Source organism: Leopardus geoffroyi, chromosome X (assembly GCF_018350155.1).
Source record: "Leopardus geoffroyi isolate Oge1 chromosome X, O.geoffroyi_Oge1_pat1.0, whole genome shotgun sequence".
In the NCBI taxonomy this organism is placed as follows: domain Eukaryota; kingdom Metazoa; phylum Chordata; class Mammalia; order Carnivora; family Felidae; genus Leopardus; species Leopardus geoffroyi.
The window spans coordinates 48,054,458-48,074,402 of record NC_059343.1 but is presented as its reverse complement, the minus strand read 5'-3'; the positions used below and the strand labels follow the sequence as shown (position 1 = coordinate 48,074,402).

Here is a 19,945-nt window from a genome sequence, read left to right as displayed (position 1 = left end):
AGTCGAAGTCAGTCTCTCAACCGGCTGAGCCAGCCAGGTGCCCCTCTGTATATTTTTTAATGTCTTCTTTGCCTGGTTGACCCATTCATTCTGTAGTAGGATGTTCTTTAACCTCCATGCATTTGGAGGTTTTTCCAAACTTTTTCTTGTGGTTGATTTCAAGTTTCATAGCATTATGATCTGAAAGTGTGCATGGTATGATCTCAATTCTTTTATACGTATTAAAGACTGTTTTGTGACCCAGTGTGTGATCTATCTTGGAGAATGTTCCATGGGCAGTTGAGAAGAATGTATATTCTTCTGCTTTACAATGGAAAGTTCTAAATATACCTGTCAAGTCCATCTTGTCCAGTGTATCATTCAGGGCCATTGTTTCTTATTGATTTTCTGTCTAGATGATCATTGTTATAGGTGGAGTATTAAAGTCCCTTGCAATTAACCACATTCTTACCTATAAGATTGCTTATGTTTGTGATTGTTTTGTATATTTGGGTGTTCCTGAATTGGTTGCATACACATTTATAATTGTTAGCTTTTCTTGATGGACAGAGCCTGTAATTTGTTATATAAATTCCTTCTTCGTCTGTTGTTATAGCCTTTAGTTTAAAATCTAGTTAGTCTGATATAAGTATGGCTACTCCATCTTTCTTTTGATTCCCAGTAGCCTGACAGATGGTATTCCCTCACTTTTAATCTGAAGATGTCCTCATGACTAAAATGTGTCTCTTATAGGCAGCAAATAGATGAGTGTTGTTGTTTTATTCATTCTTATACCCTATTTTTTTTATTGGAGCATTTATTCCATTTACATTCAGAGTTATTATTGAAAGATATGTATTTAGAATTATTGTGTTATCTGTAGGGTTCATGCTTGTAGTGATATCTCTGGTCCTTTGTGGTCCTTGGAACATTTCACTCACAGTGTCCCCCTTAGGATCTCTTGTAAGGCTGGTATGATGGTGATGAATTCCTTCAGTTTTTATTTGTTTGGGGAAACCTTTATCTCTCCTTCTATTCTGAATGACAAGCTTGCTGGATAAAGGATTCTTGGCTGCACATTTTTCCTGTTCATCACATTGAAGATTTCCTGCCACTCGTTTATGGCCTGCCAAGTTTCAGTAGATAGGTCTGCTACTACCCTTATGTGTCTACCCTTGTATGTTAAGGCCCATTTATCTGTAGCTGCTTTCAGAATTCTCTCTTTATCTTTGTATTTTGCCAGCTTCATGATGATATGTCATGCAGAATATTGATTCAAGTTATGTCTGAAGGGGGTCTCTGTGCCTCCTGGATTTCATTGCCTGTTTCTTTCCCCAGATTAGGGAGTTCTCAGCTATGTTTTGTTCAAGTACACCTTCGGCCCCTTTCTCTCCCTTCTTCTTCTTCTTCTGGAACTCCTATGATACGGATATTGTTCCATTTCTAAAATTTTTTAATGCTTATTTATTTTTGAGAGAGACAGAGACAAAATGCGAGTGGGTTAGGGGCAGAGAGAGAGGGAGACACAGAATCCAAACCAGGCTCCAGGCTCTGAGCTGTTAGCACAGAACCCGATGCGGGGTCCTAACCCATGAACCGTGAGATCATGACCTGAACTAAAGTCGGTCGCTCAACTGAGTGAGCCACCCAGGCACCCCAATATTGTTCCATTTCATAAATCACTTAGTTCTCTAATTCTCCCTTGTGATCCAGAATTTTTTAATTTCTATTTTTCTCCGTTTCTTCTTTTTCCATAATTTTATCTTCTATTTCACCTATTCTCCCTTTTGCCTTTTCAATCCTCAATGTGACTGACTCCATTTTATTTTACACCTCATTTATAGTATTTTTAATTCATCACTAGCGTTTTTTAGTTCCTTGAAATCTGCAGCAATAAGTTCTCTGCTGTCTTGTATGCTTTTTTCAAGCCCAGAGATTAATTTTATGACTATTATTATAAACTCTTGTTCAGTTATATTGTTTATATCTGTTTCGAACAATTCTTTAGTTGTCATTTCTTCTTGGAGTTTCTATTGAAGAGAATTCTTCTGTTTCATCATCTTGGCTAGTTTCCTGTCCCTATGTGTTTTAAAAGCTTATTATGTGTCCTGCATCTGTGAGCACTACTATATTAAAGAGATGTCGTACATTGTCCAGGGCCTGGCCCTTCAGGAGGTGTTTTTTGGAGAGTGTTACTTGCTCTCTGCTGTTGTGACGTTGGTTATTTTATCTCCCTACTTATAGTGATGTTTCGGACCCTCCACCAAGTGTGCTTTGATTTGTTCATTGAAGTAGCCCTGGGAAAGAAAACAAACAAAAAACAAACAGAAAACAAAAACACACAAACACAAACAAAAACAAAAAAAACAGAAGCACCAGCTACAAGCAAACCACAGGGTGGAAGCAGTGATGATGGAAGAGGCCTCATGCCATATGAAGAGAGAAATGACAGGGGCAGGGAAAAAAAATAAACATTGATCAGGCAGAGAAACTATACAGCTTAATACAGAGAGAGAGAAAGGAAAAAAAGAAGAAGCCGGGAAAAAGAAAAGAAGATAATGTTGTCCAGACAGAGAAACTATAAGGCTTAATTACTCCAGAGAGAGAGAAAAGAAAATAAAAAAGGAGCTATAGAACATGTATCAAGAGAATGGACTAAATATGTCTGCTTAACCAAACCAACAACCAGAGTAACCAGACTAGAGGGGGGAAGAGATAAGAAGGAGAAAAGGAAGGGAGAATATATCTATATAATAAGAATTGTCCAAGAATTAAATCAGGCAATCCAACAGCACTGGTCTGGAGGAGGATTTGTCTGGTTCATCAGCATCAACCCTGCTCCAGTAGATATGCAGTTGCCACATGCAGGAGTGGTTTGGTTGTAGGCGGGTCCCGCTTCCACTGTGGGCCACACTGTCCAATCCTATCCCTGAGACCCCACTTTGGTGGTGGTGGGAAGAAAAATGGCAACACTCCAGTCCCTCCTCCATTGACCTGGAATCCCAAACCACTCTGTTCAAGCCGTCATCACTGCTGTGGGCACAAACGAGGTGGTTTGTCTCGCTCTGCTTATTCCCATGTCCTGGCACTTGACTGGGATTCAAACTTCCACTCTGCACACCCCGGTACTGGGGAAGTGCCACTCTGCACCACCCGATATGTGGTCTCTGGCTGGTAAATGCAGGCAGGCTTTGTCCTGTCCCACAGCACTCCAGGGAGGGGATCACTTTCTCCCACTACAGACTGTGCCCTTGACCTAGCCACCAAGCCCAGACTAGCTCCTCTCCTCCCCAGGTGCACTAATCGGGCAGCCAGCCCCAGTCTTGAGAAAGCCCCTCAGTTAGAGATTGGATCTTTCTTTGTCCCAGTCCGTGGTTTTTTCTCTTGTCCAGATACAGTCCTATGCTTCCCCAGCCTCTCTTTCTCTTCCCTTTGTCTCTCTGCAAAAGGGGATCCCTCCCCTCTGCAGAAGGGGATCCCACTGCTCCACTCATTTTATCTCTCCCAGTTTGCAATCACACATCTATGGCCCATCAGGTTGTCCTGGTGGTTCCCTGGAAGCGACTCTGTCTGTGTTCCTCCTGGACTCTTAGGGTTCAAAGTCCTTTGGCTTCAACACTTCTTTGTTTGAGAGATTAGGGAACCTCAGATTCCCCTACTTCTCTGCCATGTTTGCCCCTCCTCCTATGGATATTTTTTTTTCTGGTTTACACTTCTATTAAGGATGTATCCCTGAGGTGCCTGGGTGGCTCAGTCGGTTGAGCGTCTGACTTCGGCTCAGGTCATGCTCTCATGGTTTGTGGGTTCAAGCCTTGCGTTGGGCTCTGTGCTGACAGCTTAGAGCCTGGAAGCTGTTTTCGGTTCTGTGTCCCCCTCTCTGTCCCTACCTTGCTCATGCTTTGTCTCTCTCTGTCTCTCAAAAGTGAATAAAGGTTAAAAATTTTTTAAAAAGATGTAACAGAAACCCATGGGGAAGGGGAAGGAAAAAAAAAGAGGTTAGAGTGGAAGAGAGCCAAAGCATAAGAGACTCTTAAAAACAGAACATTGGGGCGCCTGGGTGGCTCAGTCGGTTAAGCATCCGACTTCGGCTCAGGTCATGATCTCACGGTCCGTGAGTTCGAGCCCCGTGTCGGGCTCTGTGCTGACCGCTCAGAGCCTGGAGCCTGTTTCAGATTCTGTGTCTCCCTCTCTCTCTGACCCTCCCCATTCATGCTCTGTCTCTCTCTGCCTCAAAAATAAATAAACGTTAAAGAAATTATTTTAAATAAAAAAAAAAACTGAGAACAAACTGAGGGTTGATGGGGGGGTGGGAGGGAGAGGAAGCTGGGTGATGGGTATTGAGGAGGGCACCTTTTGGGTTGAGCACTGGGTGTTGTATGGAAACCAATTTGACAATAAACTTCATATATTGAAAAAAAATTAAAAAATTAAAAAAAATAAAAATAGATGTAGCCCTTTGAGGGTCTCAGATGTATGTGAAAGTTTCAGTCCTGATTCTCAACCGTCTACACACCTAAGACCTTGTCTTCTGTCTCTATAAGGTTTTAAAATCTCAAGCCTGTTAGATATTGTGATTGAAAAATGCCCCCAGAGCATTGTGGCTTCTGTATCCACTTATTTCTCTTTTTCCCCACATTTTTCTTCATTTTGGAATCCTTCATTCATATTTCCTTTATTTTGTTAAAAGATCAGCAGTGCAACCATTTATTTTATGTGGTTTTTCTAGGAATTTTATATTAAGAAGTTTTATTATTGTTATTGTTATTTAGTCCACTGTATTGATTGTCCCCATTTAGTACATGAGAAACTAAGACCCTAAAAAGAAGTGAGTTGCCTAAGACAATATTGTTGGGTCAATAACTGAACGGGCACCAGATCCAACTTTTCCTGATTCCTAGTCCTGAGTTCTCTGGGCAAATGTGCCTCATCTACTCTTTTTACCCAAATGTTCTCTCATTTTTAGTCCTATGAGGATCTGGTTCAGCGTCTGGAGCCAGTTATAATGGAGCTAGAACGGCAGGAAAATGTACTGGTGATCTGCCACCAGGCTGTCATGCGGTGCCTCCTGGCCTACTTCTTGGATAAGAGCTCAGGTACCACTCTCCTCTCTGTTCCTGGCATAGGGAGCTGGGTATGATTTGGAACCCTTACGCCAGGAGTCTGTGGTTTATACCTTAGTGGTTAAGAGCACAGTATCTAGAACAAAGATGCTTGAGTTCAAGTTCTTGCTCTGTAACATAATAGATTTGGCAAATTACTTTAGCCTCTCTGGCCTCAATTTTCTCATCTGTAAAATGGGGAAATAATGATGAAGTTTAAATACATTAACATATGTAAAGAGCTGAGGGCAATTCATGACACATAGTATGGGCTATATGTGTTAGCTGCTGCTATTAGTATTATTTTGAGCTAATGTTTTAAAAGCCAACATTAACAGTATGCATCAACATGAAAAAGCTGAGCCAGTTTTTCTATGAAGCATGCTGTCATCAGGTGGTAATGGGACTTTTTGTTGCCTAATGATCCTGATTATAGGTTTCTGTCTTTGTTGTGGGGATGATTTCTCCCAAGATAGTGATATTTCCATTTTATTTTTTAAATATTTTCTTTTTAAAAATATATCTAGACATTATAATTTACAGAGTATCTATACACTGACAACATATGCTGGAATGCAAACTAGGGCAGAGAGCCTAGAAAGGGACCATTATGTTAACCTCGGGTGTGAGAGTCCATTTCTGATGTGGATGCTGAAGTATGGGCATCTCCAGGATACTCTGAGTATGTGAGGACATTGAAAAGTTATACTTGAAAGTTATATTGTGCAATGTCCTGCAGACTTGAATATTTTCTACTATGGTAGTTTCCAAATAAAGGGCACTTATAATATGAAGTCATCAAAAATCGAAACCTAGGGAACTTGAGAACTTGACATCGAACAAGTCATTTCCTCTGCCTGGTTCTCAGTCTCCTCACTGGAAAACGTGATGGGGCTTGGGATGAGGGTTCTTGTGCTACTAGATTTCTGACAGCTTCCAATCTCCATTGCTTGGTACTGTCTTTGAGACCATGAGGCAAGCACTGTAACTCTGACTGTGCAGATGAGGAAATGGAGGCTTTGAGAGGTAAAGTGATTTACCCAAGATCATGGGGCTCAGAGGATCAGTGAGGGGTGTCAATCTCAGGTGCTTTCCAGAGGATTCTGTTAATAAATGCATAGATTTGCAGGGGGTGGGGTGGGGAGTGGTACATTCACTTGTCATTCTCACACTGCTTCACCCACTTCCTACCTGCTTTCATGCACAGGACATACCAGTTGTTCACAAAGGCCCTGGGAGTTGGGCCAGGCAGTGCTCGGGACATGCTTTTACCCGTATTACTCAGTGAGGAAACTTAAGGCCCAGAGAGATGATGTGACTCAGGAAGCAGACCCCCAAGGAGCCTCATAGCTGGGGCATGCTCAGAGTACATTTGGTCCAATCCTGTCCTATGAGAGATGGGAACTCTGAAGGCTAGAGAGAGAAAAGGCTGGGCCAAGGTCAGTTGTCCAGGTGGTGGCAGAGCTAGGTCAGAGACCTCAAACAAGTCAGTCACTTCCCTTCTCTGAGTCCAGTTGTCATGTGTGCCATGTGTGTCATGTGTGTCATGTGTGCAGGGGAACAGTAACCCCTGCAGAGTATCAGCAAGGGTGGAATGAGATCTTGCACCAAATGCAACCAGAGGGCCCAGAGCCTGACAATGATGATGACAAAGATGAGGAGGAGCAGGATAGATGCCCAGGATATCACCAAACCTGATGCCTCAGGAGGCTACGAGGGTGGTGGTGACCTTAAAAGACCAGGATCAACCTCGGGGGCAGGGAAGCCATGAGGGGTGGGGTTCTGGCTCAGTGAAGGGAGATGGGAAGTGGTAAGTGCTTGCTGGGTGAGTGAGAGTGACTGTCGTCAGAGAATAGTGGCAAATGAGGGTGTCATTCCCATGACACTGTGAGCCCCTCCAAGGCAATGGTAGCTGGCTGCCGTGGGCAGAGCATGCATTTAGCCTCTGAGGGTCTTAGGTTCAAGTCCCAGTGCTGCCACTTCCTGAGGGTGACATAGGGCAAATGTCTTCCCTTTCAGAGGCTTAATGTCCTCATCCATTGAATTGGGCCTGATCAACTCCTCCTCTCAAGGATGTCTAATAAAACCTATGCCCACATAAGAAATGGTACATGAATATTCAAAACAACTTTGTGAACAATAGTCAACAACTGGAAACAAGTGAATCAAGAAATGCTTGTCCATCAACAAGTGTGAGAGGAATCAGAGAGCACAGGCCTGGGCTGGAGCAAAAAACTGTGGGAGCTGTGAAGGTGCATGTACACCTATCCAAGGGTCCTGGCACATAGCAAGGTCTCAGAAAACTTGCTGACATACATTTGTGTGCCTTCATTTAGAGGCCTGTGGAAAGCCTGAGGCTGGGGCAGGATAGAGGTCTGCCTTGGTCTCATGTTTGCCCTGTTAATGAGGAGATAAACCACTTCCCAGATGACCAGCCTGTCCCTCCTGGAGAACTCACAATCTGTCCACATTCCCCAGGGACCTCTTTTCTCCCTGTTCTAGAGGCCATCTCTCTGCATTCTTCGTCATTACTCACCCTACTCTCAGCACTACCCACTGCAGAGTGTGGGGAGTGTGCCCTTGATGAAGCTGACCATAAGGAAGGGGTTGTGGCAGAAGAAGCCTGGGGAGGTGGTACCCTCCACACTACCCTGTCTCTGATGGCTGTTTTCTCCTCCTTTCTAGATGAGCTGCCATATCTCAAGTGTCCTTTGCACACAGTGCTTAAACTCACACCTGTGGCTTATGGTGAGTGCCCCTACCCTCATCTGAGGAAAGGCACATAGAGAGCATGAGCATACCTCCAGTGCATACCATTTGTACAGCAGAGACCTTGGGGAGGTTTCTTGGGTATGTAATTAGATGTCTTGGCGAAGGAAAGATTAGCAGTAATAAAATGAGAACAGGGAAGAACGGGGATGGCCTCTAAATCCAGGGCCTAGCCTCAACTTTCTCTGGCTCTATCAAGTATGGAGCACTAGCTGTAGAAGAGGTGCCCAAAGGGGACCAGAGGAATAAGTGTAGTTTGGGACCAAATTGAAGAAAGGGCTCAAAGATTGGCCTGGTCAGTTTAGACTATCTCTTGGGGCATTAGTTTTCTATGAAATATTCATGAGCAGGAGAGAGACAGAGACTCTACTATCTTCTAGGATGTGAGCAGGGCAAACAGCACACTGAAGCCCTGAGCAGGGTGCAATCCACAGAGATGGAGCTAAGGGGGGCTTCTACAGGCATTATGCTTCTTCTGCCAGCCCCAGACCCCAGTGATATCACTCTCTTTTTTCTTCAGGCTCCCAGAACTCCCTTGTGACCTTCCACACCTCTGGTGTTGCCATAATCATTTTGCCTCTAAATGAACTTTACCTGGGATTGATTGCCCCAAGGCAATGGCCCCAGAACTCTTCCACCACTTCAGCATTTAACACAGCTTAGAAGATCCACAGAACTCCATCATTATTATATACATTAGATTGCTGCCTCACAGACCACAAGAGTTGAGGGAGGCCCCAGAGATCATCTATTCTCATCTCCTTCCCATTCCCAGTTGAGCAACTGAGGCTCAGAGAACTCTAAGAGTATCAGAGACAGGTGGGAGGACACCCTATTGACTCCTCTTAGACCTGGTGTCTTCCCCATATGTCACACAGCTGGTCTACATTCCCCTCCCTACAGCCCAGTCACAATCTGCACACAGTGTGGAGCTGGGGGTATGGGTGGTGATGGGCATGGGAGTGAATGACACCTTAGGAAAGACCTGTGCTTACCTTGGGGGCTTATGGATGGACTGGTTGTTCTTTTCTGAGGCTGCAAAGTGGAGTCCATCTACCTGAATGTGGAAGCTGTAAACACACACCGGGAGAAACCTGAGGTAGGTGAGGGATTCTATGGCCTAAGCTGGCACATAGTGAAAGCACCCACCTACACAGAAAGACCACTCCAATCCCACATAGCTTGGATGTTTCATACCAACTGGTAGAATAACCAGCACCCAGAAATGCAGGAACCATGGCCCAGGCCTGAGGTGACTTGAAGATGAGGGACTAAAGCAACCCTTACCCAAAATACCTCAGGTTGAGATTCCCCAGAGGCTTGCCTGAGAAAAGGGTCAGGATCCACGCCTGGCTGAAATAGAGGAGCCTGGGACAAGAGGACAAGAGGCAGGGGTGGGTCTGGGCCTCCATAGTGGTATCTCCTTCCTATTAATCCTGGGCTCTCTTCCCCCAGAATGTGGACATCACCCGAGAACCTGAGGAAGCCCTGGACACTGTCCCTGCCCATTACTGAGCCCTTTCCAAGAAAGTCAAACTGCCTTTGTCTCCACTGGTTCCCACCTTTAAGTGCTGCTTACCTTGCACTTCTCTTACCTCAAGACGCTGGACTTGGTCTTACTAGAAGACCCCTGCTTCTAGTGAAGAAGCCCTCAGCATCTCCAAAACAGGCCTCGATTTCCAGCTACAACCAAGGAGCTTTCTAGTTATGAATGAAGCTTTTTCTTTCTTAATTCCTAGTTCCTTATCAATAAAGCCTTCTCTTGCTGCCTACAAGGAGGGAGAGGAAGTCATTGTGAGACTTCTCCTACAAGATCTTCTTAAGATCTTACTTTGTGAAATGCCTCTGTTGCTGTGGGGTGTGGAATGGATGAGGGCTTCCTGGAGGGTAGGGTTCTGGGGTAGCACTTCTAAAAGTGAGGGAGGATATAGGTCTCTGTGAGTACCTATGGGCCTTGTTCCTTGGTGGGCAGCATGGATGAGGACGTGATACCTTCATTCCTACACTCAGAAGAATCTGTACCTAGACCATAGTGTTCCTCTCTTTTCCAACTCCTGCTGCCATCCTTAGTGATTTTCATGTTCATATAAATTATCCAAACAATACCCTGACCTCCAAGTCTCCTGACTCCCTCAACTCCAGTGATCATTTCCCCCTCAGCTACCCATTCCATAGACCTTGGCATCATCTAGACACCCCTCTCCCAGTATGACTTCTTAAATACAAGGATCCTGCTATCTGACCCCTGGCCCCTAGTCCTTACAACTCTGTATCATTCATAGGATCCCTAGCAGCATGCCTCCCACATAGGAGGCATGTGTGTAATATTTCTCGAATGAACGATATTTGTTCTTATGCTGCATCAAGAGTATAATCTTTTGATTCCTCCATTGTCTCCTAATCGACAAGTCCTCTTCCTCCTCATTGTTCTTCCATTCTTAACCAGCTTGGATTCTATATTCCATTTCTTCAACCACTCTCTATGCACCTAGGTATTAGCAACCCAGTGGTGAAGAGACAGACTCGTATACTCACTGCTTTGATTCCTTTGTTCTTCCATCATAGCCTCCAGCAAGACCCAAAACTTGTATAATCCATATTACCTTTTTGGGGGGAGGATCTACCACTTGAAACAAACCTACATTTATTTGCTTCCACAGCCACCCTTAAATCCTATTCAAAGTCAAGGTCACCCTCTATTCTCTGGCACTCTATCTCATCCCACCTTCTCAGGCATGGGCTACTTCAGTCAATTGTTGACTGTTCCTTATCTATCTCTTGTCCTTTATTGGCTTTTATATGTCCTTTATATGTCTCTGCAACATACTCATATGTCTCTCTCCTATCTCAAGAAAACCCTCCCTTGCTCCCGTGTCTACCTCTAGTGTCACTCTATCTCTCCATTCCCATACAAATGTCTCAAAATGAATCTATATTTCCTTCCAGAACCTCTCCCTCAAATTTCTGTTCTAGGATTTCCCCCTTGACATCTTTGCTCAAGCTATAATCCTCTTGCCTGCCATGCTGTCCCCAGGTCTTTATCCCATTGAAATCATACTTTCATTTTAGCCTAAAGTTGGAGCCCACCATCTTTGAAGAGCTATGCTGATATCTATTTCTTTTATGAACCTAAAATGTCACTCACAACAACCTAAGCACATTAAAAGACATAAAAAGACTCCAATTCATTTTGCAAATTTAATATAACTCCAATACCAAAATAAGATAGCACACAAAAAGCAAACAATAAAGCAGGATCAGCAAGCAGATTTTTCATAGTGTGTCACCCTCAGCTGATTGATAATATCTGCTTATACTGCTGTATGGACAAAGATTCCAAGGATGTACCTTGGATCCACGGGAAGAACTGCTGCAATTAATTAGCATTATCTGTAAACCTGGGATCTGAAAACAAAACACCAAACAGAAGCACATTTTAGCAACAAATGTTTTCTCATACTTCCATCATTGTCCTCATCTCCCTACCCAACCCTCCCACTTCGGGGTTTCTTAAAATTTCCCAGCTATTATACCCATTCCCATAGGCCATGCTGTGGAAATGTTGTAATTACCTGAAACCTCACTAGCCATAGGAGAAGCTACAGGCAACAAGGCTGGTGGCTTCACCACCAAAGCCAGCACCATTTCTTGGTCCACCGCCAAAGCCATCACCACTGCTTGGTCCACTGTTGAAGCCAGAGCCTGTGCTTGGTCCACTGCTGAAGCCAATGATAGAACTGGGTCCACCATTAAAGCTGGTGCTGATGCTAGGTTCACCAATAAAGCCAGTGCTGGTGTTGGAACCACTGCCAAAGCCAATGATGGTACTTGGTCCTCCATTGAAGCTGGTATTAGGCCCAGCACCAAAGCCATCACTGATGCTGAGGCCACCACTAAAGCCAGCACTGGTGCCAAGTGTGCTGCCAAAACCAGCATTGGTGCCCAGTACACCACCAAAGGCATCACTTGAGATCAGTCCACCACCAAAGCCAGCACTGGTGCTCAGTCCACTACCGAAGATAGCACTGGTGCCTAGTCCACTACCAAAGCCAGCACTGGTGCTCAGTCCACCACTAAATCCAGCACTGGTGCTTAAGCCATTGCCAAAGATGAAACCGGCAGTGGTACTGGATCCATCACCAAAACTAGAACTGGTAGCACCACTAAAGTAAGTGCTAGTGCTAGGAGGGCCACCAAAGCATAGGTTGGTGTTAGATACACTGCCAAAGCAGAGGCTGGTGCTGGGAAGTCCACCAAAGCCAATGCTGGCACTGGGAGAAATGCTAAAGTCAGTAGTAGTGCTAAGTGCCCCACTGAAGTCTGTACTAGTGCTGAACACACCGCCAAAGCCAGACATGCTGTTAGGTGCACTGCTGAAGCTGGCATTAGTGCTAACAGCACTGCTAAAACCAGCACTGGTGTTGAGTGCATTGCCAAAGCCAACACTGGTGCTGAATGAACCACTAAACCTGGCATCAGTGCTGGGAGGACCACCAAAGCAAATGCTGGTACTTAGTGTACCGCCAAAGTCAGCACTAGTGCTGGAAGAGCTACCAAAGGAGACACTGGTGCTGAGTACTCCATCAAAACCAGTGCTGGTGCTAGGAGAGCCATCAAAGCAGATACTGGTACTAAGTGTGCCACCAAAGCTGACATCAGAGCTGGAAGAGCCACTAAAGCAGATACTAGTGCTGAGTGTACCACCAAATCCAGTGCTGGTGCTGAGTACACCACTAAAGACTGTGCTGGTTCTGGGTATAGTGCCAAAACTGCTACTGGTAATGAGTGCACCACAGAAGCCAGCAGTGGTACTGAGTGTCCCTCCAAAGCCAGAGCTGACTCCACCACTGAAATTGGGACTGGTGCTGAGTGGGATACTGAAACTAGAGCTGATCCCACCACCAAAGCTGGCACTGGTACAAGGTGTGCCACCAAAGCTAATGCAGGTTTCACTGTTGAAACTAGAGCTGGTGCTGGCTGCACCACTGAAGCTAATGCTGGCTGCACCACTGAAACTAGTGCTAGTGCTGGGTGTGCCACTAAAGCAAATGCTGGCTGTACTGCTGAAGCTGGCACTGGTGCTGGGTGTGCCACCAAAGTTAATGCCAGCTCTGCCACCAAAGCCACCACTGGGGCTGGTTGCATCACTGAAGCTAATATTAGCACTATTGCTAAAGGTAGCCCTGGTGCTAGCTCCTCTGCTGAAGTCGATGTTGGTGCTGGCATCTGCATATTCTTGGGCTATGGCCTCAATTTCAAATGAAAATCTGTTCCAGGACTGATCATCATCGCCTAACTCTTCCCTTGTTAGGCAGTCGATATCCATGTCATCCCAATTCCAGGGCCCAGCCACAGCTTCCTTTCCAATCCCCATTTGGGCTCTTGCCTCAGCCCTGGCTTCAGCCTCAGCCTCAGCCGCAGCTGCAGCTTGCACTTCCATCTCTACTGCCTCCCGGTACTGAGAAGCCCAGTCCTTGGGGTCTTTCTTCTGCACCTGAAATGGGGATGATAATCATTATGAGGATAATAACATTTGTAATTATATATTAAGTACATACTATGGGCTTTGTATAAAAGCAATAGTAGTATTTTTTTTTTTCCAATCATGGGTCAATCCTGATATCCATTTCAGCTCTGATAACTAAGGTGCTGTGTGTGATCTTGGACGAGTTAACCTCATGGAAAAGATGGAAAATGATAAGAGAGTAAGTTATGGATTGAATGTTTGTGTCCTCCTAAAATTCATATGTTAAAGCACCAGCCCCCAATGTGACTGTGTTTGGAGATTGGGCCTTTATGGAAGTAGAGCTAAATGAGGTCATAAAGGCAGGGCCCTACTCCAATAGGATTAGTGTTTTTATAAAAAGAAGCTCTCTCTCTTGGGGCACCTGGGTGGCTCAGTCGGTTAAGCATCTGATTTTTTATTTCAGGTCAGGTCATGATCTCATAGTTCGTGGGATCAAGCCCTGTGTCAGGCTCTGTGCTGACAGCACAGGGCCTGCTTGGGATTCTCTCTCTCTCTCTCTCTCTCTCTCTCTCTCTCTCTCTCTCCTTCTCTGCCCCTCCCCCATTCGTGCTCTCTGTTTCTTAAAATAAATAAACATTTAAGAAAAGAGGAGGCTCTCTACCACATGAGAACACAGCAAGAAGACATTCATCTGCAAGCCGGAAAGAGGCTTCATCAGAAACTGACCCTGCTGGACCTTGATCTGGGACTTCCAGTCTCCAGAACTGTGAGAAAATAAATTTCTATTGTTTAAGTCACCCAGTCTGTAGTATTTTGCTATGGCGGTGCAAGCAGACTAACACAAAGTATGAAAAAGGAATGAAACAATTAAACTTTATGTTCAGCAGCATTCTCAAACATCAATGAAGTTCTACATATGTTTGTATATGAACTGCAGGCTACCCTGTGCCTGACCATCCCTGCATGTAGCCTGCCCCAGCTGGGGGCATCCAGAACCCTTAATATAACAAGTCAGAATTCTCTCCTATTACCTTACATGCAAACTTGAGGACTTTCATCTTGCTAGTCTCATGGTAGGAGCGCAAGCCCCAGAAGAACTCATATTCAGGTGGTCTGCTGTTAGGGACCTTCTTGTACTCCAGGTACCTTGGAGAAAGGAAATGAAACTTGCTTCTAACCAAGCAAATCTGCTGTGTAACCACTGGGCACTAGATGGCAACCTCTTTGAAACAAATACTAAAGTCAGCTCCTGGAGAAGGATTTCTAAGACCCTTCTTCCCCAGACTCACTCCCAAACCTAGTTCATGATCTTGGTCTCTAATATTGAGTCATTTCCCATTGGCTCTGTGCAAAGCAGTCACTTGATGCTTCAGAGAAGGAATGTATAGGGCATGGTGTCACAAGAAGGCCAAAGTATCTTGCCACCTGTGAGGAGTAAACCCAAGTTCCTGTTGGGTGTGTTGTAAACAGAGGAGCCATTCTTCAGGCACCCTGCTCTGAGCACACCCCAAAGCAAGGGTCTTGTCTTTGGTCTAGCCCAGTCCTGGAATTGTCCACTTATAGGAATGGTGGACAGAACTCAGTTCTAGGGCATAGGATGCTCTTATTACATCTAAAGCTAGTATAATAAAATGGCTGATAAAGCAATTTATTAACCAAGCCAGCACACTCAGAACATTTCAGGGCCAAACAAAGCCCCCAAATACCACTTACTTCTGCTTCACAAACTCATCTGTGATGAGCTTCCTCACTTCCCCAAAAAGTGAGTGCCTCACCCTGACAATGGGAAAAATAACCCATAAACAGAGATGAAAACTTCCCAAATGAGAGCAGAGGCATTTCTCAACATGGAAGAGACCTCTCTAGCACATGCAGCAGTCCCAATGAAGCCGGGCGAGTATTGAACACATGGTCGCTGGAAGCAAGAAATTAAGGCCAGATGGTTCTTTGTCAGGGGTGCCCCTGAAGTTCTATCTTATATCTCAGCTTAGAATGACATAGCAATTACATAGGGAGAATGAACTCCAGGGAGTTCAGGACCATTTCATCATCCACCCATGTCAGAACCCTGGACCCTCTACCCAGTCCAGCACCCTTGCCCACTCCACCAGACCACCAGACTGATGAATTCCTGGAATTCCTCTCTTGTCAAAGGACAACATGGACAGCAAGCACTGAAAGAGCCCAATCATACCCAGGGCGCAGCCCCAGCTTGCGCAGCACCTCCCAGATGACAGCTGCAAGGGGAGGCAAGAGGAGACAGGGACAGAAAATGAACATGTGGAATTCCAACTGTGGCCACCCATTCAGCTGCATGCTCAGCCACTCACCCTCACTGGCCTTGTTGCCATTCATAAAAATGACACTCAGAATCACCATGAGAAGACCTAGTTTGGGTGTGTCCTTGGTCCTAGGGGAATAACAGGGTAGAGAGAAGGTTTATGTCTAGCAGCTATCTGCAAATAACACACCAGTCAGTTCACTAAGCTAGCCTCTCCCAGATTCCTCAGACATGAGAGAAATCTGCCCAGTCTATGCTTCAAGCTCTATGTGACCCTGGGCAAGGCACTTAGACTCTTGAGCCCCAGTCTCCTATTCAGTAAAATGGGAGAATCCAATCTTCCCCTGCCTCAGGTTGCTAATAAGATGGAAGAATGCTTGTTAAACTGGTACAACCCAGGTACCCAGCCAATGTGAGTCCCTTCTTTTTCCCCCAAATCCTTATGCTCCAAGAGAATTCTAGGAATGGCCCCAGTGATGGCCCCTGTCCTTTAAGAATCATGATTCACCTACCCTAAGAAACCCTCCTTTGAGAATCACTCTACCAAAGCCAGTAGGAAGAGACAAGCAATGACAGGTCTACTTTCCTGGGAAGCTTCTGAAGAAACAGAAAACCTGACAGTAAGAATGCACTGCTTCAGGCTTCTACACCTTCATTTAATCATAATCAAGCACCACTACCATGTGCAGGGCTCCAACTGGGTGTAGGAGCTGGAACGGGGGCTTCTTCAGCCCTGTCTTCCTGCCTCTCCAAGGAGATATAGGGAGAGATGACAGGGATGGGATAGGGCCATAGAAGCAGAGCCTCCCTCCCATCCCAGCCCTTTCCCAGCTTACGTTCCCAGTATGCCTGCAGAGGATTCCTGAGTGCTGATCAGAATATACAAGCTAATTTGCTTATCAATTTCCTTCAGATTGACTCGAAACATCTGCCAAGTAAAAGAATAGCCTGTGAGATCACAAAATTCAGCCTAGGCATCAATGATCTTCTTGAGCATCCCACACTTCCCTGTGTAGAGTTTCAAGTGTGTGTGCAAAATCAGTGAGAAAATGCACGCAAAGCACTTAGCTAAGTTGCCACCACTACAGCAAGCAGGTAAGAAATGTACTATTATTGGGGCGCCTGGGTGGCGCAGTCGGTTAAGCGTCCGACTTCAGCCAGGTCACGATCTCGCGGTCCGTGAGTTCGAGCCCCGCGTCGGCTCAGGGCTGATGGCTCAGAGCCTGGAGCCTGTTTCCGATTCTGTGTCTCCCTCTCTCTCTGCCCCTCCCCCGTTCATGCTCCGTCTCTCTCTGTCCCAAAAATAAATAAACGTTGAAAAAAAAATAAAAAAAAAAAAGAAATGTACTATTATTATCAGCATCACCTTTGTAATTAGTGGGGATCTAGGGATACAGAGAATGGGGAATGAAAGGGAGAGGTGAGCATCTGAAATACATTACAGGACATGTCTAGCAGCAGACAGGACTAAATTGGGAGGCTTGGGTCCTAGCTGTGCTTTTACCACTGACTTGCTGTGTAACCCTGGGCTAGTCTATGTTCCCACTTAGGCCACTGTCTGCCTATATGGACAGTGATGGGGTTGGATAGTGAGTCTCTGTGGTCTATCCCGGAAGGGACATGTATGTCTTTGTTTGATTCAAGGCTTCCCCATTGCGCCCATCCCCCAGGGCTGCCCCTTCACCTTCTCCAGAGCGTTGCTTGCTCGTTCAATGATCTCTGGAAAATATTCATCATATTCTTTGATGACATCCTTCAGCATGTCTGTAAGAAGGGAAAGGTAGGAGCAGCTGGGCTAAGCAGGGGCCACAGAGCTGCAGCCCTTTTGACAACCTGTGGGCTCAGTGCAGTTTGAGTTCTGAACTATGTTAACAGGAGATGCCAGCCACGGCACAGTGTAAGAAGGGAAGAGGAGGACATATGAGAGAATGAGGAGCTATAAAGTAAATAGTTACCCCAGGGCATGGGAGAGATGGGAATCGACAGGAGATTTCAGGGAGGAGGGTTGGTATGACTCTACCTGAGCGCTTGATGGGGATCTTTGTCTGGTCCTTAACCAACAGGTATTTCACCAACTTATTTGCCTGGGAGAAGAGGAATACATGGGGAGATCTCAATATGTTTTTATAAAACTTAGAAGAATGACAGAAAAGAAGAAAGGTGAAAAAAAGAAGAGACTGGACAGCATTGGAGTCTTACCCTTTCTTGCAAAAGAGCCACATCTCGGGGTGGCGGAGGCCTCCAGCCCCATGGGACCAACCTGTAATTATCGCCACCTCTCTCATCCCCATTCAGATGCTTGGACTACATCATCAGAAAGAAGGAAGGTCCAGAGTCACCAGATGAAAGAGACAGCTCTGTATCCTTATCCTACCTTCTCCTAAAAATCCCCTAAACCCTCCCTGTAATGGGTCTTGACCTTACAATTGGCAACCCTGAGTCCCAGATTTGTCTTTCACTGTCTTCCAGGCAGGAGTTTCATTTTCCTATCAGGACAGAAGCCACCCAAGGGCAGGACCTGGGGTTCCTCCTCTTCGTCAGCCACCACTGACTGGACAAGTCACTTCACCTCTCTGAAACTCAGCTTTCTTATCTGTAACACTGTATCTGTGATCCCCAGATAGCAAAAGTTACTTTCAAAACATAAAGATACAACCTATATGACTGTACCCAAGACAAAGCTTGCCTCATGGTAACTATTATGAAAATACAAGTTGAATTATATCCAGGTTGTAGCTAAGTGTATGGATGTATTATTTCCCCACCAATCTATGAACCGTCAGGGAGCAGGAACTATATCACATTCTTCTCAGCATCTCTCACAGCCTATCTGAACACAGGTACTGGCTCAGACTAAAAAGTCTCAGTAAACTTTTATAGAACAAATGAACAAACTAGGAGGATAGGAATGGGAAAGAAATGAAAAATTAAGGGTGGTAACGTCAGAGATCTCACCTTTTGTTTCCTCTTGCCCCGGTTCCTGGTTGTAGGCTCCAGACTCAAGTGAGCCAGGTAGTCATCTGCCAGGGCCTGGACAGCAGCAGCAACCTGAGTCTCAAGGGCATTTTTGTTGGTCTTAAAGGTGGCCATCTTGGCCTGGGCCCCTTGGTCAACAATTTTAGTCTGGCTTTCAGCTATCTGGGCCTTAGTGGCAGACTTATGAGCCCTGGACCCTCTCCTGACCTGGAGGGTGGCTGCTAGGGCTTGGTTTGTGACCATTTGAATGGCAGGTGGAACCTCAGAGGCCTCATAGGCAGAATTTGGGCCTTTAATGGCAGTCTTCTTGCCCTTGAATTTTTTGGGCCAGATAGCTGCTGCTGTGGCCTCAATCTGCCTGGTAGCTGTCTCAGTGGCATTTGGGGCCTCTAGAAATTCAGTGTCAGTATGTATGCCCTTAACAGTTGCCTTCTTGGCTTTGAAAGCTTTATTAGTTCTAATGCAGGCTGCTGTGGCATGAGTAGTAGCTGCCTCATTAGTAATTCTGCCTTGGGTAATAGCTGTGTGGGTGGTGGTTAAAGCCAGTGAGATATCAGTAGCACTAGTTATAGCCTTATCAGCAGCCTTCTTAGCTTTGGAAGCTTTCTTGGGCTTAGTGGGGGCTATCAAGGCCTGGAGTTGCTGACTCAATGGTAATTGAAGCCTGGATAGCCTTCAGGATGTCTGGTAGGTTGAGGGCCTGTAAGGGTGTCTTGATCTGTGCAGTAACACTCTCATTGCCAGTTAGAGATTGGAAGACTTGGTCTGCCTTAGCCATAACACTCTTTTGTCTTATTGGCTTTCGTAGGCTGAGCAGTGACTGAAGAAGCCTGAGTATTGGCTGCTTCAGTGGTAGCTTCAGCCTGGTTGATCTGGGGGATGGCAGGCAGGTTTAAAGCCTGCAAAGTTACTTTAGGCTTGATAGTGGTGATCACATTGGTAGATGAGACTGTAGGGGCAGCAGGTATGGTCTTAGTAATAGCCTTACTAGGGGACTTCTTGGTCTTGCTTTTCTTAGGCTGGTTGGCGACTGGTGGGTCCATGGCCAGAGGGTCCTTGGTTGCCGCCAAGAGGGTATGCATCAGCAAGACTCTATCTTCTTCTGTCGTCCCAGTCTGTATATCTGGAGGGAAGTGAAGCCCCAGGCTCCCGGGGGAAGCAGAGGGCCCTACACACTTAGGATTACGATCTACTGAGCCATCTGGCCTCCCTACAGCCCACCCTTTCCACGAAGGCCTCCCCTTCCTCTGCGCAGTGATTGAAGGGGAGGGTGAGGGAAGAGAAAGGGAGCAGGAGATAGAGTAAAACAGGTTTTCCTCTCCTCCTCCTTCCCCTGGTAGGGGGAGGGCTGAGACAGGTTAGGCAGGAAATTCT

General features: G+C 45.7%; 2 protein-coding genes and 1 non-coding gene across 9 annotated transcripts in view; 1 reads left to right on the top strand and 2 right to left on the bottom strand.

Moving 5' to 3' along the window:
- The window catches only part of PFKFB1 (6-phosphofructo-2-kinase/fructose-2,6-biphosphatase 1), a 138,821-nt gene extending 129,199 nt beyond the window's left edge, over nt 1-9,622 (top strand). For 6 of the 7 annotated variants that reach the window (XM_045470734.1, XM_045470736.1, XM_045470737.1 and 3 more), the window contains 4 exons: nt 4,943-5,072; nt 7,764-7,826; nt 8,882-8,946; nt 9,303-9,622. In XM_045470734.1, the coding sequence (XP_045326690.1) occupies nt 4,943-5,072; nt 7,764-7,826; nt 8,882-8,946; nt 9,303-9,362 (318 nt within the window). In that variant the 3' untranslated portion in view covers nt 9,363-9,622. The remainder of the gene's footprint in view (nt 1-4,942; nt 5,073-7,763; nt 7,827-8,881; nt 8,947-9,302) is intronic. The other variant, XM_045470731.1, reaches the window with a different exon arrangement.
- Nucleotides 9,623-11,031: 1,409 nt separating this feature from the next.
- Nucleotides 11,032-19,743, bottom strand: LOC123594364 (trophinin-like; the record flags this gene model as incomplete). Its single annotated transcript, XM_045471152.1, is given in 12 exon segments — nt 11,032-13,341; nt 14,346-14,460; nt 15,028-15,090; nt 15,509-15,551; nt 15,645-15,724; nt 16,432-16,523; nt 17,280-17,359; nt 17,616-17,679; nt 17,795-17,899; nt 18,551-19,208; nt 19,210-19,361; nt 19,363-19,743. Coding segments are annotated over 12 exon segments (3,744 nt in total), but the record flags the coding sequence as incomplete, so codon positions are not given.
- On the bottom strand, nt 14,695-14,823 carry LOC123595562. Its single transcript, XR_006711250.1, has one exon. It is a non-coding gene; the product is annotated as a small nucleolar RNA SNORA11 (small nucleolar RNA).
- Nucleotides 19,744-19,945: the final 202 nt, after the last annotated feature.